General features: G+C 36.4%; 1 protein-coding gene across 4 annotated transcripts in view; it reads left to right on the top strand.

Annotated features, from left to right (window-relative positions):
* Positions 1-18,102, top strand: part of LOC140164241 (P2X purinoceptor 4-like) — a 34,672-nt gene that overhangs the window by 7,942 nt on the left and 8,628 nt on the right. For 3 of the 4 annotated variants that reach the window (XM_072187502.1, XM_072187505.1, XM_072187503.1), the window contains exons 2-11: positions 4,126-4,285; positions 5,385-5,562; positions 6,261-6,332; positions 7,763-7,838; positions 9,345-9,450; positions 11,119-11,205; positions 11,983-12,169; positions 15,198-15,328; positions 16,520-16,676; positions 17,655-17,765. In XM_072187502.1, coding sequence (XP_072043603.1) covers positions 4,152-4,285; positions 5,385-5,562; positions 6,261-6,332; positions 7,763-7,838; positions 9,345-9,450; positions 11,119-11,205; positions 11,983-12,169; positions 15,198-15,328; positions 16,520-16,676; positions 17,655-17,765 — 1,239 coding nt within the window. In that variant the 5' untranslated portion in view covers positions 4,126-4,151. The remainder of the gene's footprint in view (positions 1-4,125; positions 4,286-5,384; positions 5,563-6,260; positions 6,333-7,762; positions 7,839-9,344; positions 9,451-11,118; positions 11,206-11,982; positions 12,170-15,197; positions 15,329-16,519; positions 16,677-17,654; positions 17,766-18,102) is intronic. The other variant, XM_072187504.1, reaches the window with a different exon arrangement.

An 18,102-nucleotide genomic window follows, 5' to 3' on the forward strand; every position in this document is an offset into this window, starting at 1 on the left:
TTTGTTAGGGGCTGGGGTATGATTTTTTATTTTGGGACATTAGAGCACATCAGACATATCGATTGCATTCTGAATACGAAGAATGTCATTCTGATATGAAATAATTTTAATTTTTGAAATTGCAATTTAATGCACATTTTATGGCAAATCATTAAAATTGATATTTTGATATTTAACAGTACTTGAAGTAAACTTTATAAATCTGATGATTTATACTTAAAGTGTATGTAGGTGGGATGAAAAGCCGACGATCAATTGAAAATTTTGACCTTTCGTATTGAAGATATGGATTTTTTCCCAAAACACCAAAAAAATTAGGTCTTTTTGGGAAAAAAATCCATATCTTCAATATGAAAGGTCAAAATTTTCAATTGACCGTCGGCTTTTCATCCTGCTACATACACTTTAAGAATATATCATTAGATTTATATAATTTACTTCGAGGACTGTTATATATCAACAATTTGAAAAATATCAAATTTTTATAATTTGTCATAAAATTTTTATTATATTGTGATTTTTAAAAATGAAAATTATTTGATATCAGAAAGACATGCTTCAGTATTCAGAATGCAATTCGATAGGTCTGAGGTGCTCTCATGTCCCACAAAAATACTGTCGAAACGCATAATAAACGCTCATTTTGGATCCCTTAAGTAAGAGGTAATAATTATGGCAATAAATCCGCCGTATAAAACTGAACACAGCTCAATCCAGCCTCATATAGGCCTATATCATGTAAATGTATTATGTGATGCAAATGTTGACTAGGAAAAAATATCGCGACCTGGTCACTATAATGCTACAGGAGCACAGTACTTTGACAATGGAGTGAAAGACTATTATTATTGATTATGCGCGGATTCTAAAAGTACAGCTCCTATGCGTGTGTAGCAAAAAATTGGAATAGAATGTTTGGAATCATGTAACTAAAATACTAAATGCATTCTGCAAAATGTGCTCTTACCAATTTATAAAGCATTTCATTAGCTTTAATTTGACATATTGTTTGACATGTTTGGAATTATGGTAAATCATTAAATAAAATATTTATTAATTAATCAATTATGTCAATTAATAAAAAATTTAATGCAAATATGCATATTTTCTCTGACAGAATTGTAGGATTTGACAAGAGCCATCTTTCTTGTAAGTTTGGTTCTTATAACATACCGGTATCGTATTGCGTCCCGTTCTAAGCTGTTATAGTTGCAGAAAAATACGCGTGCAGGACACACATACGCACCCCCCACACACACACACCCAGAGGATCGTACCGCTTTACAATCAGTATAACATTCATTGGCGCTAGTAGTAGTAAATTCCAATTTTCTTTGCTTTACCTCACTTGTTCTGCTCAAAATTAAAAGGGACATATCTGACAGTAAAAGCTTACATTTTATGGAAATTATGTTTAAATTTGCTTAAACAGCACAAAACAGATAAAGCAGACTAATGTACTATACATAGGCCTATACATGTATGGTATGCCAGGGACTGTTTAAGAATATATCATTAGATTTATGATATTTACTTGAGGACTGTTATATATCAAAAATGTGAAAAATATCAAATTTTAATAATTTGTCATAAAATTTGTATTATATCGTGAATTCCAAACAATGAAATTTATTTGATATCAGAAAGACATTCTTCAGTATTCAGAATGCGCTTTTTCTTTGTCTTTTTTTTTTCTTTTCTTGTTTTCTTTATTTTTTCTTTATTTTTCTTTGATTTATATTGCCAGGGTAAGGAGAGTAGGGAACTAAAGGCCCATTCAGTGATTTTTTGATTTTTTTTTTCATTCCGACGATCGTAAAAATCATCAAAATTCAGATTTTGGATACTAGACTGCGGAACTCAGTCTTCAATGATAGTCAGTAATTTTTATATTTTGGACATTATTATGACTATCATTTGAGGACTGAGTTCTTATGATCCGAGGAGCAGTTTCAGATAATTGCCTGGGATTATTGGGGCAGAGGTTATCTTTTGAATTATTTCATGACCACTGAAGCATAGTCGAACCTGTCAAGGACACCGGTACTGACAGTATATAAATTAGCTACATGTATTTGAATGGGGCTTCAACTCGTCAATTCGCCACTTGCAGTTCGCCATTATGCACTATATGCGGGGAGAGCCTCGAACTGGCAGCATACATGAATGGGAATTGAACCAGTCATAACATTCTGTGTAAGGTTACGTAATTCTTCCTTTCATGGATGCTGCCAGTTCGAGGCTCTCCCCGCATATAGTGCATAATGGCTATGAACTGCAAGTGGCTAATACTGTCGCTTTTCCTGTTTTGTTTTTTTTTGCCATTTGTTTTTCATTAAAAAATTTATACACGTAACAATTTGATTTTTTTTTCCACTTTCGCTGGGATCACTGAATGGGACTTTGTAGCGCGGATTATTCAAAACTTGTTTTTACCTACTGCTATATAGTATTAATCCGATTAACTTTGCCAGCGTTATGTAAGGGATAAACTGTACATGGGTATAGGGTATAGAGGCCCTGCATGCTTTTATCGATTGGCTCCAAACAAAGGATTGAACCGGGGTCCTTCACCGTAATCACGGCGCAGTCCATTCAATCAAATGTCGTCAGTGTGCTAGACGAACGATGTATAAATCTGGAGGTCACATCCTCACTTATCATGCTTATTGTAAAAAGTTTGTCCAATGCACATACTGTGTGTATTGTTCCCGGGTATTGTCAATGCAGTCAAGCAAACAGGTATTATATTTTGAAAAGGCCGCTATAGTATATTCACAGGGGTGTCTTGAATGGCCAATCATATGGGACATAATCAAATTGCAGTGACTGCTTCCTTTGTTACCACATGTCAGTCATCTTGTGATTATTGGACCATGTAAACCTGCAAAAAACGAGCCAAAGTGCAGGCCCTATGCCTCCCTTTCCCTTTTCTGTTTCCCTCCCCTTCCCCTTCTATATCCCAGCCAGGCCCTTTCCCTTCTTTTTCTCCCTCTCCTCACCCTTTCTCTTCGCAATTTCTCCCTCTCCTCCCCCTTCGTTCTCTCTTTCTCCCCTTCTTCTCGTCCCCATTTTCCCACTTCTTCGTCCCCATTTTAGGTGTCCGAGGGGGCAGTCTGCACCCCCCCCCCCCACCACCCCGCCGGCTACGCTACTGCTGGGTGTCCGACCGCTTTATAAAACAATTAAAATTGTACGAAAATTGTACATCAGCCCTATTCTCGTCAGAGAGAGAGAGAGAGACTGATTTATGGCTGTAATGACAACCGTTAGTGGGTGGTACTAGACCCCTGGCAAAACAGCCTATTTTTGTATTTTTCTCAAAAATTATATAGGGGTGTAGTTACCACCTGAAGGATGTTGTCAAGTCTCATATTTGTCAAATATGATGGTTAGTGTGCCACATTTGCAAAACAAGGCCATAGCAGCTCATACATGTAATTGAACTCTTTGAGCCCCCAATGGGCTATAAGTCTGGTTAATGTTTTAAAAGTCAAATTAGGACAGGCAATTTTATTCAAATGATGGGCAACCCTCAATTTCTAGCTATATGTGGTGGGAAAAGTTCCTGGAAGTATAAATTACTATTAGTGAATGGAGTGAATCCAGCACCTATTGGCAGCAAAATAAGTTTATGGTTTAAGGCTGAAATATGGTGCAAAAGTGGAACAAATTCACTTGAAGGATGGAATACGGTACTCTTTTTTTAGGCTAATGTAGTTAATTCAAGGTCAGAAACCCACAGTCATCGACATAGGAGAGGTGATTGAATGCTGGTCCATCCCCCTTGATCAAAATATTAGGGGATTCATCCCCCCATCCCCCTGGGATTTTCTCTTAATATACAAAGGGTCCCTGTTAACGGTAGATTAATGAAAAGTGCCACTGATATGTTTTTGAAAGTAATAGCATTCGATCGTATTATGCTGTCGGTCGTGCCAGATTTTTCTTACAAAATTTGGGTAACAAGAAAAAAGCTCTGAGCCTGAGGTAAGTCTTTAAGTGTTTTATGCTGGAAATGTAAGGGGTCTGCTTGAGATAGTAAAACATCGAGTCCGCCACCCCCACCCCTGTGTTTTCTTTGAAATATCTTCTTTATGTTTCTTTTGATTCCAAACCCTCTAGGATAGACACTAGAAGTAGAATTCAGCATGTCCAAGTATATGAAAACAGCAGTAGACGTATTCCTTGAATATGATACAGAGAAGATAGTACATATCAAGAGTAAGAAAGTAGGCCTCATCAACAGGGTGATACAGCTGGGTATTATTGGCTACATCATAGGGTGAGTCGTCTGTATACTTGTAGACCAACTACTCTGATTCCAGAATAAAAACAGCACAATTTGTTTGTTTTTTTAATTAAAATTATATTAATTTATGCCAAATGATGAAACATACCTTGTTGAATCCTAATCCTTCATTGACCCACAGCAGCTGAAAGGAGTATCCCATCATGCATTGCAGTATATCTGCTTGCTCCATATATAGCAAATGTACAAAATATAAACAAGAGCTGCTTAGATATTGAGAGCTATTGATAGATTCACAATACTCTAAGGGTGATATTTTTTCAAACAAAAGTCGAAGCTCCCCTGATTTATGCGAGTAATTGAAAGTTGAAGTGAGGGATTTTGTGTACATTTTCTATGGCACATTCAGTTCTATTATGGTACTGCAAAGCATAATGGGATACTCCGTTCAGCTGCTGTGAGTTTGACCTATCTGGCAATAAAAGTTACAATTCCATATTCAATCAATTTGTGTGTGTGTTTGTGGTAGGGGGGAAGGGCCAAATCCCTTATTTTGAAAGTTTTCTGACAAAAGCTGCCACTAAATTCACAGACATGGCACAAGTATTATAAGTCAGGCCTTGCCGTTGGAGGCAAGTGCTCGCTCTCGCTTGCCACCGCTCGCCCAAATTAAATTTCCAGTGACAATGATTAATTTATGCCAAATGATGAAACGTAGCTTGTTGAATCCTAATCCTTCAGTTTCACCTATCTGGCAATAAAAGTTACAATTCCATATTCAATCTTTTTTGGGGGGAAGGGCCAATCCCTTATTTTGAAAGTTTTCTGACAAAAGCTGCCACTAAATTCACAGACTTGGCACAAGTATAAGTCAGGCCTTGACTTTATATAAATGAAAAGCAAGTCAATTGCATTATTTATTTTAAGCACAAACTTGAAAAGAAATGCAATAAAAAAAATGGCAAAACCAAAATTGAATTAAAATTCAATTCCAAGCCAAGAATTGGTTAATGTGGTAATTCCATTTGAAATTCATACTCCCTGTGGAACATATTTTCAAAATCTTCCACAGGGGGAGGGATGCAGACTCTTAAATGGATTCACACTAATTTCTGTGTATTTATTGTTGCAGGTGGGTATTAATATATGAGAAAGGCTATCAGAGTACAGATGAAGTAGTCAGTGCAATCACAACCAAATTAAAAGGTGTCAGCTATACAGATATCACTAATAACCCATTGAGATTGGTGAAGGATCCAACACCGTACAACAGAATATGGGACCCGGCTGACTATGTTGTTCCTCCTGAGGTAAGTGGGGGCCGGTTAAAACTTATCATTAAGATCTATGAGGCATTTCACTGACACTTGTATTATGCATTGAAAATCAATAAACCTGTCGTAAGTCCTATACCCATTGTAACCTGTTCATACCTAGGATTAAAATGACTTACAGTGGGTTTAAAAGCAGTGTGGTCTTTGTAAAAATCCTTTGGGGGATGTCCAAGTATTTTAATACATGCATGTTCAGTGGTGTATCAGGGTTAGGCGTAAATGCCATCAGACATGCAGAGCACACTTACAAATTGATTCAGATTAAAGTAAGTTTCATACAAGAATCTACATGCCAGGTCAGTGTTTACCAGGGAAAACACATGCAGATTTGACTCTAAACATGGAAGGTTGATCCTAAGTAAAAGGTTGATCACAAAAATGCCTAAAAAAATGTTTAGATGGCATATGATAAAAATGGAACCTTTTTTGATCTATTTGTGGATGAGCATGGGTAGCACTTACCTCTCTGAGGTTATGATCCCCTGGTGGTGCATTTACTTCTGTGAGGGTGTGACCCCCTGGGGTGCACTTGTAGGGTTACAATATTTGTAGTCAGATGTGGGTGTAACACTTGTGGAATAAGTGACACTTTCAGGGCCTTTGTTGTTTGATACAAGTGAAACAATCATGATTTATTCATTGTTACTGTTATTTGACATTTTGACTCCATGCAGCAAACAGATGCATTCTTTGTAATGAGTAACATGATCATCACACAAGACCAGCAGATGTCAACATGTGCTGAAGTAAGTACACAGCCTAATAATATCGCTTAAAGTCCCATTCAGTGATCGCAGCGAAAGTGTATCAAAATTGAAATTGTTTAGAAATTGCTTAAAAGTGAAGGATAAGTCATTAAAATTATCATTTGGTATTTTTGAAATGAAAAATTTGGTGAAAAACAAAGAAAACAGCAGTATTAACGAAGTTGCACCCCATTCAAACACATGTAGCTAATTTATATATCCCTGTCAGTATATAAATCACAGATTCATGTAAAATGTTTGAATTTGTCTTTAATACGATTATTTCGTCTAAACCCCTGGCAGGCTATGTTAGCACATCTATGACAATGACAAAGGTACCAAAATCTGAATTTTGATGATTTTTATGATCGTCCGGATGAGCAAATCACTGAATGAACCTTATGTCAAAGAAGATGAGTTATGTTTGATGTTATAGGTTTCATATTTATATAAAAGTGATAGAAACATTACCAGTGGCGTAGCCAAGGGGAAAGGGAGAAGCTACCCCCCATTGAGAAGTCTTGCCACTCCCCAGTTCAGGTTATGCCAGACATAAGGCCCGCCAGCGAATAGTTCATGATGTGAAATTCTACGTACATCCATGAATTTCAGTTTACAGGAAAGTAACCTAATTGCGTTGGTAAGAAGTCATTTTCGTCAAGTCCAAGTCCAACTTGTGACTCGAGTCCAAGTCACACGACTCGAGTCTACAACTCTGTCTTGCCCCAAAACAAACTGCTCCAATTTACCGCAATGACCTCAATACAGATGGTGCAAAGTTATTATTGTATATATATATATATAGCACACATTTTGTTCAAAATAAATACGGATAAATAATTGAAATCAAAATGGTAGGAGGGCATTGTGCACAAGCCAAAGAGGCTTTGGTAAAAAGGAGGGAGGATTACCAGGAAAGGACTACATGATTATACATTTTTAGGAATTCAATCAAAATGACTTAATGACCAGGCTTTTGTCTCCTCAGAAAAACAAATTTACATACATTACAATATTTGTGGCAATTAAAGGAGTATTTTGTGATCCTATCATCCTCTATTATGACATTTTTCAGTAGATATTCACGAAAAAAGCTTATACCCAAAATTTAAGTTGATTCCGATTTTACATTTGCGAGTTATGCATGATTACGTGTATTAGGCCTGCTCCATAGACAATGTGTTGTAATTTTGTTCTGGTATACCAGAACGTAATTCAATTTTCACAATATTTTTGCTGAAAAAATTAATCTGCAAGAATTTTTTAGTACATTAACATTATGTAGCCAGAGGTTTCCAGTGGTATAAAAATCTCAACTTTTTTTGGAAAAGTGGGGGAGATGTAGATGGAGATGATGCTCTGGATCACAAAATGCCCTTTTAAGTATAATTTAAAAAAATTTAAATTATTTTTCACCATGTATACTGCAGGATCCTGGTATGCTGAATGTTAGTTGTACCACCAATGATGACTGTCCTGCAGGAGTACCAGTTGTCAATGGAAATGGTAAATACCTTCACTATAGACCACAATGGCCTCATCCCAATGGCACAGTTCAATAACCTCAATGAAACAATCATAGTGTAAAATTTGACCTCAAGTTGCAGAGTATGAATTTTTGTACCCAATTTTTCAAAGGTCAATGTATGTGCAAATGTATTGGGGTTATAGAACTGTGCCCTGATAGATGAGCATGTTGTGGATCCTAGTGATTGATCATTAATTGTAATTTCTAATATTGGGCTGTTCCAGTTGAAATCCATACACCCCATGTAAGACAAGATCTTAAACTCCCACACAGGGAGTGTTATATTCAAACATAGTCATCCATTCAGGTAACTTAATTTTAAATTCACATTCCAAAGATTAAGGTCTTGTCTTCCATAGGGGATATGGATTTCAACTGGAATAGCCATTTGTGCCTGTATAGGCCTACTTTTGATACGTTATTCAACTTATTGTGAATGTTAAAGAACTACTGAAAAAGTTCGGAAATAAATGATGAAAATCTGATTGGGTACAAAAAGCAAATTATAACATATGGTGGTTAGCGAATTCACAGGTTTGTAATTGTGCTTTGTGTTCCCTTGCTTGGAGCTTCTAATGGACCCCAATACTAGTGGTGCTTTTATTTCAAAGAATAGTGGATTAAATGGGCTTGTAACTTTCATAATATTGGAAATTTTCACCACATAACATGAATGATAGCCAATGAAAAAATTCCACTGACCATCCAAGATTTGAACCTATGACCTTTAGTTGACTGGTCCAACTCTGCCAACTGAGCTAATGAGTCGGCTGCGAAGAGCAGAAGATCCTGATCTCCTTTAAAGGGAGTCTCCGGTAATCACAACATTATGCCATAAATGGTAGAAAAATAATTATCAAGCACAAATCACATGGTTTTATTTAAAACAAACTCATATTGACCATAAAACAAATAAAAACAGCCGCCCTGAACATGTGATATTCAAAATTCTACCGAAATTGTTTAGTGCAATGACGTCATGGTTACTTGTTCTCAGTTGTTGTCAGCCTTCATTGTATTACTGTGACGTCATTGCACTGGACAATTTCGGGGCCTTGAAATTTTGAATATCACGTGTTGAGAGACGGCCGTATTAATTCGTTTTTATGGTTAATATGAGTTTGTTTCAATTAAAACCATGCGATTCCTGCTTGATAATTAATTTTCTGTCATATAAGGCATAATGTTGTGATTGCTGGAGACATCCTTTAAAATGTTTCTTGGATGAGAAGATCTTGCACAAAATACTGAAAAAGGGTATTATGTAGAACTCCACCTAAACCCCTGGCTGTAATAAAATGACTCTTGGATTGCTTCAAATTTGAAAGAACTTGCCAATTAATGTCAAGGACAACAGTTTTAGATCGGTTTCAGTAATTAAAAATCAGGCTAATAATCATTTTGTTTGGTAAGCCAGTACTTTCCCAGAAATGTACCACTTCCATGAAATAAATGTGTCTTTTATACATTTATCTCTTACACAGGAGTTAGAACTGGTAACTGTACCACCTACACATACCCTGATGGTAACACGACCAAGACATGTGAAATCCATGCATGGTGTCCTGTGGAGTACGATCAGACACCTCTGTAAGTTGTAGCTTCTTTTGCAGTGAGATAGAACCAAAGAAAATCAACTATGCCATGTTTGTGTGTCGCCGTACCGCTGGATAATTTTGCTATGGGCCTGGCAAACCTAGATTCAAAGTGTGTTGTTGTTTGCATTTTGCATGTAACATGGTATGCCAACAATCTGCACTAAGCGCTGAGTACACACTCCTTTGTAATGAGGAAACACTATTGAGCAGCAAATCAACATGGTAGATATACCATAGCGTCTAATATACACAGAGTAATTTGAGTCAGTCCTCTTTGGGTATAATCCCTTTGGCTTGGACATATATGTGGCCAGATTAAGCAACAACTACAAGTTCTCAATTTATCAGTAAAGTGATCTTTCTATCTGCCACAAGAAAGATCACTATAACTGAACTTATACAGTATAAACTTGATAGTTAGTATATGTGCTTACTATCGAGCGCTTTTAAAACATACAAATATGAAGAGCCTCATCCACGAAAGTGTAAAGTGTTTTGATCAAATCATCGATACACATCTAGTTATATACGAACAAGTAACCTGCAAATATGTGTCAACCCCATTAGCTCAGTTGGTAAAGCGCCAGACTTTGGTACAATTTGATGTTTTCAAAAGCGCTTGATAGTAAGCACATATGCTAACCATCAAGTTTTTACGGTAGTTGTTGAGAGCTGTTATGTAATAAAAATTGGTATCAACCAAGTTCTTTGGTTACTTCTCTCTCATATCCCTGCTTTTCTAAACCATGATAACCTAGTCAGCAGGATCGCCTGTAAGACAGCTAATAATCGATATATTTACAGCAGAGGTATGTGGAGTAGACTTACAGAGATCAGAACACAAAAATAAATCGAGAAACTATCCAGTGATTTAATGCCTAGAATTGAGGCTAAAAATTATTAGAGGAGATAAAACTACTATAATTTTAAATCTGTAAAACATTGAGCCTAGACTGGTACATAACATATAGGGGGAAAATCTGCAAAAATAACAAGTTGTCAGTTCCAACCATTTTGATACAATTGTATAAAACAATGCAAGACATATATCAGCTCATAACTCAAAAACAACTATGTCAACATTATCAGTATTTATCTGGATTGTGTCACATATGCTGATAACATTACAGACTAATAAGAAACAGATGGTGAATCAATAGGCAAAGTCCAGCATCATCTGTTCCATGAAGTGTAAGAGTTGAAATTATGATGCACGCTGCTACTGTTACCGCATATTTTTCAAAACACTGTCTTGACATCAATACCATGTTTTGTTAGACATGGGCAATAGAACAATCACAATTAAGGCCCCCATTCTCATTGCATACAAAGCACTGGGACTTTGAATGTTGGGTTGCTATTTATAGTTTACCTCATTGCTGATAGACTCTTCCACAGTCTGTTTGGTTCTGCTCATCATGTGGAGAGAGCAGAACCAAACTGGCTGCAGAGGAGACTATATGGCTGGTAACATCGGATCGAGTGTAAGGGTCAAACATCAAATGTTATAAGTATAAAATTGGCTGTACAATAAATTGATGTCAGAGTAGGCAGTGCATAGGCCTTACATGTATCATAGCTTTAATATAAGAGATAGAGCTAAAATACCAAGATCATAAATGTGAAATACTAAAGTTTATTATATGGTTTCCTATTACAGGAATGGATCAGCTGTGTTGAGGGACATCGTTAACTTTACAGTACTAATCAAAAACACTGCTCAATTCACTAAATTCAATTTCAGCAAGTAAGTATTGAAATTAAGTAGAAAATATTAATGATAATAATAAGATTTGTATAGCACATTTGTCCAGAGTTTTCGCTGCCACTGGTGAATTATCAGAATCAGATCACATCAATTAGGCCAGTTGCAACTGAACCCAGCGCAAACTTATCCACATTTAGATTGTAACATCCGCCAATTATCTGTGCAGCTCCCCAAACTCCATTGCCTGCAGGAAGTTTTTTTATAACAAACCAACTAATCCTGGAGAAAACCTACAAAAGCGAACATGGATGAGCTCTTATTAGGCTGAGTTCACATAGAAGTATACTATTCAGGTATACTGGACGTTTTGCAGGTGCACACATATAGCTTAAATCGAGCAAGGCAATTTCATAATACTGGGTCACATAAGAGGGCACTATTCGAAAAGGCTGTATACCTGTGTATAGCTTAGTGGGAATCATGCACGTTCGATTTTGCAGCGTATACCGTCCTAATTTTAAAATTAACCATAATGTGGGTAAAATTATTTTTTTAATAGATGCACTAATTCTGTACATTATGACACCTCATTGAATGCAATGTGAGCTCTAGAAGTAATACAAGCATTTGATTAGACGAAGGTTCAGTTTTAAAATGGGCAAACTTGACCTATATATGCCTGATCGAATAGCGTGTAGCGAATACCGTATCCCGTTTATAGTATACTTCTATGTGAACTCAGCCTTAGGGTTAATTCTAACCAACAAAAATAAAAAGTTTGAATATGATTATTGGTTGTTTTTGTCTTTTCTCCAGGAGAAATATTTTGGAGACATCGGATGCAGACTACCTCAAGGGTTGCACCTACAACAAGAAAACAGATAAATTCTGTCCAATATTTAAACTGGGGGACATTATTTCAGAAACTGAAGAAGACTTTGAAAGTCTGGCATATTTGGTAAGGGATACGGGAGATCAGGATTTTGAAAATTTTGCATTTTTGGTAAGGCTGTTTTCCTTGGGGGTTGCTCTCCAAACAACTTGATACACACCTGCATCTGAAAAATAAAAGCTCTGATAATGGGTGGTTTGATCACCATATAGTGTGGCAAGGTCTTTATTGAAAAGCTGTTTTTTTTTCAAAGGCATCACAAGTTAGAGATACCTGAATGGGGAGATACAATTTGCTTTTACAGTATGCTTTCTCTGCCTTTTTTGTCCCAATTTTCATTGGCAATTATCGTTGCTCATATGGCCTGGAGCGGATTTCTCTAACATTTACAGCACATCGTTATTAGTCTTAAACCCATCGTAAGTCCAAACCCAAATGATATTACTCTTCTCTAGCATTTGTATGTTACCAGTTATGATGGGTTTTGGACTTACAATGGGAATAATGTGCTGTAAATGTTGGTGAAGTCCGCCCTAGATGTATCAAATGTTTCAATCTTAACTCCATTAAAGGTAGCTTTTTGTATTGATTGTATTATGCCATTTAGAGAGTGCAAAGTTTGCTTTGTGCAACAACACCATTCAATGATTTTAAGTATTGGGCTGTTCCAGTTGAAATCCATATACCCCCTATGGAAGACATGACCTTAATCTTCCACACATGGAGTGTCAATGTCAAATGGAGTCACCCATTCAGGTTGCCCTATTTGAAATTCACACTCCCTGTATGGAAGATTAAGGTTATGTCTTCCATATAGGGGTGTATAGATTATAACTGGAATAACCTATTTCAGATGTGGGTGGGTAGTACTTGTATGTGAGAGTGACCCCAGTGTTCCGCTGTTCTTGACATTGCACAGACTGCAGAAAGTACGCAGCTGCTTGATCATCATCATGCACCATCATCAAAGTACAAAGCAGGTAACAGCAACGTTTTCTTTTGTGCAGTGCAAGCAATATAGCAGCCATGTCATATCATGACAAACAAAGTTTTATTTTATTTGTTTAATATTTTATTTTCCCCCTTTTTATCTATTTGGCTTTTTGTGGTTGTTTGTTTGCTTTCAATATTTATTTCATCCAGCTCATCTTAAAGTCATCATCAGATAATTTATTTTCTGTTCAAAATGTTTTGTGTAGCTGCTCCCCAACCAATTATCATCAAGCCAATTTGATCATATTATGTATATATTATCATAAACATATTGTCACTCACTCTATCGTAGGTGTCTCATGCACATTTGACAACACACCTGCAGCTCTTATCTTTATCAGGTTGCTTTCACCTTTGCCATTTGATTTGGTTCAGTAGCTTACCTATGCTTGTTCCAAAAATGCAAAATCAGACTTTTTATGCTATTTTAAGGTGTTTAGTTTAACAAATGACTAATATTATTAATTTTAGATATTAAAATTATCAATAAGTTATGCACTTATTTATTGCATTATTTATTTCATAATTGACAGGATATACTAGTAAAAGTAAGTTGCTGCATGATGTATTTCTTCGGTTACCCCTACTGGGTTAATTTCCATTTCTAAAAACTGTTTAATAGCTATAGTATGAAGTATGGCTGCTCCTGTTTAATGTAATTTGCATAATTATTGTTGGTTAACTGGGTCCTTATGCCCATGGTCCCTCTTTACAAGGGTGGATCCAGGAGGCCTCCTAAAAAGCGGACACAAATATTTTGACAATATTGTAGATGATTTTGACTAAATTTGTGGTAAAAAGTTCTGAGTCCGAGGGGCCTCATGCAGTCTTTGCCAATAGGTTCACATTTACCATAAAATGTGGGTGAGTGAAGCAAGTCTGAAAAAATTTCATGAGCCCCCCACCCACCCCCTGCCTGTTTCAAAAACCTGGATCCATCTCTGCCTTTTTTTGCATGGTTCAGTTCTACAATTTATGGCAAGTAATCTAAAATATTGGGTAGAAGACTACTATGGTCAACCTTGATCTACACCTGTGTTGTCCCTATATACGTGAGATAAATTTTCATTCATCTATAGTGTGTCTTGTCTCAAGTGGAGAGTAACACAATGTTGGATTTTGCAGTGGCAGATTCAAATCAAGCGTGCTAACTTAATTCTGCGGGGCATATACACATGCGTAGAGGTTATAATTTGGTTCACCTCAAGTATAGTAGTGACGTATGTGTATTTCACTGGGCGCAGTATTAAATCATGCACGTAAAGTTAATCACGCAAAGCGTACATACATGCATACAAGGTTGATTTGTCAGCACGCTTGCGGTGCAACCGCGAAAAAGCATTGACGTCACTACCAAACTCGAACTTGAAGCAAACTAATGTATAGTCCCTTGGTAAATGGATTTCCTTTTGAAATGAAAGTACACACGGTAGATTTTGTGTAGTGATCATTTTGATCTTGGTTCAGGACTCAAAATCATAAGCCAGTTGACATACAGATATTTACAAGCTGTAATACTTTGATAGCAAATTATCTGATGTAAATTTGATCTGACAGAAAAATATCTCTCCACTATAGTTGCTGTACACATTATGATTGCTTGTGACATGCATGAGTTCCAGGGTGGGGCCAACTTCTATATTTGAAAATACCAACCCAAATCACTAACCTTCCTTGAAACCTTCTTGAAAAGGGGACCCTTTTCACTGATCACTGTTTTGGATAAAGATTTTTTTTTGGTCTGTGGGTGTGTAATTCAAGAAAATGGCTAGCTCAGGAAAACAGCTTAATATAGCTAGACATACCATTGATATTCCTAACCTAAACGGTGTCTGACAGGTCGATATCATTAGACTACCACTTATAGCAAAAGGAACCTGAAATTTGGACACTGAACGTGGTCCGTACAGTCCAAGATGTGGGGCAAAATCCATACCATTTCCCATGAATTTCTGCTCGAGGATGACAACATATTGTGTGAGTGCCCCCATGGGTTTTTTTGAACATTTAGTACATGCACCTATACTCATATATAAAGGGTATGCATGTACATGATTGAACCCATGTATGTCACAGACAATCATCACAGCAGCTAATGGATATACGTCTTTGTACCACTGATCCATCACATTTTCTCATTATACAGGGAGGAGTTATGGGCATCTTCATCAAATGGGATTGTAATTTAGATCACAGCTGGGATCAATGTGTACCAAAATACAGCTTCAGAAGATTGGACAATAAAAACGCTAAAATTGCAAAGGGATACAATTTTAGGTAAGTTAAAGGCACTGTCTGTGATCCCCGCAAAGGAGCAAAAAATATTTTTTATGGTTTCAAATGGAAGGATATATATTTGAAGAGCTTGTTTCCAAACCATATTCTACAACCACATGTTTCTCATTTACCTGTGTGTTACAATCACAATTACTTTGACAATTTTGACAATTAGCAACAATGAGTTGTACCATCAACAAGCCATTATTTACCACAACAATGCTGCTTAACAATATGAAGACTATTGTTTGCATTTGGGAACCAAAGGCCTCACACAGTATTGTTACTGTGCATCCATCCACTTTTTGCTTTGTAATGGTGCATCCAACTGAAATTACTATACCTATAGCATCACAACCCATTGCAATATCGCACAGGTAAATCAGAAACATGTGTTTGTGGACTTAACATGGTTTGGAAACAAGTTCTTCATTTAGTCAATAACTTTGTCATTAGATATTTTTTCATCAGGCAAAAAATAAGAAAATGCGGGGCTGATAAATATGACTCTCCATTCAATTGTTAGTATCTGTACAAGTTACTAGATCATGCTTAAGGGTAGGGTATGTTATAATACTTTGCAAAAATGCAGGAATCTGAATTTCAATGATTTTCTTTAGACTTTCTGATTTAGTGTATCACTGATAAAGCAATGTATTTATTGCCACTCTGTGAAATAGCTATTTTAATTATGTTAAACTACTGCCTTTCTTACAGTGTCTCTGATTGGTCAATTACAAGATATAGTCGTCTATTAGTAACCAATAAAATAGAGCTTTTAGATCTCTTAGCACTTAAGCTTATAATCCCCTTTTTTTATCCTTCTGGCTGTTCTTACCATATCTCTGATTGGCTTAATACATGATTATAGCTCTCTTTGTAACCAATCAAAATAGTTCTTAGAGGCTGATAATTCAGCTGGTATTGCATATGTGGTTATATGGACAGCTGTCTTCCTATATCACCAGCACAGGTAATAAGTTTACTAAACTTAGAATGTTGCATCTGGCATCATCAGATGAAATGTGCTACACTGCACAGGTCAGCAACCAATCTCTGCTCTGACATCAGGCGCAACATTCCGAGTTGATCTGATGGCAATTATAGGAATAACTGGCTCTGCTGCTCCAAGTGTTAAGAGTGAAGATATTAATAGTTGTATTTTCATTTTTTTTTTCAATTTGACTCTAGATATGCACACTATTTCAAAGATGATAGCATCGAGACAAGGAAATTATTAAAAGCCTACGGTATTCTCTTCCAAATCATTGTGACAGGAGAAGCTGGCAAATTTGACATCATACCACTGTTTCTAAATATAGGAGCTGGATTAGCTTTACTATCTCTGGTAAGCTTATAGGAAGTGAAAATAAATGGAACAATTAACTAAAGTATTCTAGCCCTGGATATAGGACTGTACAATTGTACAATCATGTATGCTGATTTTGATATGTATACCAGATAAACTCACAAAGGCTCATATCTTGTACAAATTGAAAACAGCCATTTACTTCAGCATGTATCAAAATCAAATCAAAATTGCAGCCTGTCATCAATATGACTGATGTCATAGTCCTGTTGCCTAGCTTTAATAGCCCAAAGCCTGGAACCCAAAGTACTGTATTCACTTTCACATTTTCTCATATAGGCAAGTAAATGGTAATATTGCAAGCCCGATTATGATTTCATGTGAAGAAAATTTTACTCGACTTTATCATCCATTAGAAAATTTGAGCGTTACCAGGCATACCAAACAGTTGCGTATTTCTTTAATTTGGGGTACCAACCAGGCGGTTATGGGTAGGGAGAGCGTGGTGCAATGGTTAGGGTACTTGCCTTTAGTGCATGAGGTCCCGGGTTCAATTCCCGGCTGTGACGATTTGCTGGGATATTGACGTGGAAAAAAAAGTCTGAAATTAATTGGCAACTTCTGTAGATTAAATTCAGACTTCCACTCTCCCCATGGTTCATTTAGAATTGGGTAAATGAATCATGAAAGTACTGTCCTTCGGAGGGGACGTTAAGCCATCGGTCACATGTGCAGAGAGCCATACCTGTACATGTATTTCACAGCCAGTTTCGAAAAGAATAGGGTGTTAACCCCCGACTGTTCCCAACCCATCCCAGTGTTCAAAATGGACCCCAATGGAAATAAGCTTCAATAGAGGCTTTCTTGGGTTATCCAGGGTTGTCAAATCCGAACAAATCAAATGAAATCAAAAGGTATAAGGTTAATTTTAAGAGCATTGAGCAAGTATTTATATGCGAGAATTGTGAAAATTTTGATAACAACATTATTGTTTCCTTGTGTTCCTATTCATTACAGGCAACCATAGTGTGTGACATGGTAGTTTTATATGTACTCAAGAAACGACATTACTACAAGAACAAGAAATATCTCATGGTAGATGACGTTGATGGAGGAGGTGGTTATGAGGTAGGTCAAAGGTCATATTGTCATAAGTTGTAATGTGAATTGTCTATTGTATATGATTAGATGACATGTCACAAATTCAGGCTTTAGATTTGAGTATGTTTCTCATTTCACATTCACTTAATTTTATATGGAAGGGCAAATATCCTTTCAAACATTAAATATTTTGACATAATAAATGAGGGGTCTGTTTAGGCAGCAAAATATGTTAATCATGCAATTCTTTGTTATATACAGGTTTAAAACAATATCTTCTCCTAAAATTACACAATATTTCTTTGCATTATTGCATAACAAATTTCTTTGGTCAAAAATAATCACAATTTCCAAAATGATGCTT

The sequence above is a fragment of the Amphiura filiformis genome, chromosome 11 (genome assembly GCF_039555335.1).
Source record: "Amphiura filiformis chromosome 11, Afil_fr2py, whole genome shotgun sequence".
Classification (NCBI taxonomy): domain Eukaryota; kingdom Metazoa; phylum Echinodermata; class Ophiuroidea; order Amphilepidida; family Amphiuridae; genus Amphiura; species Amphiura filiformis.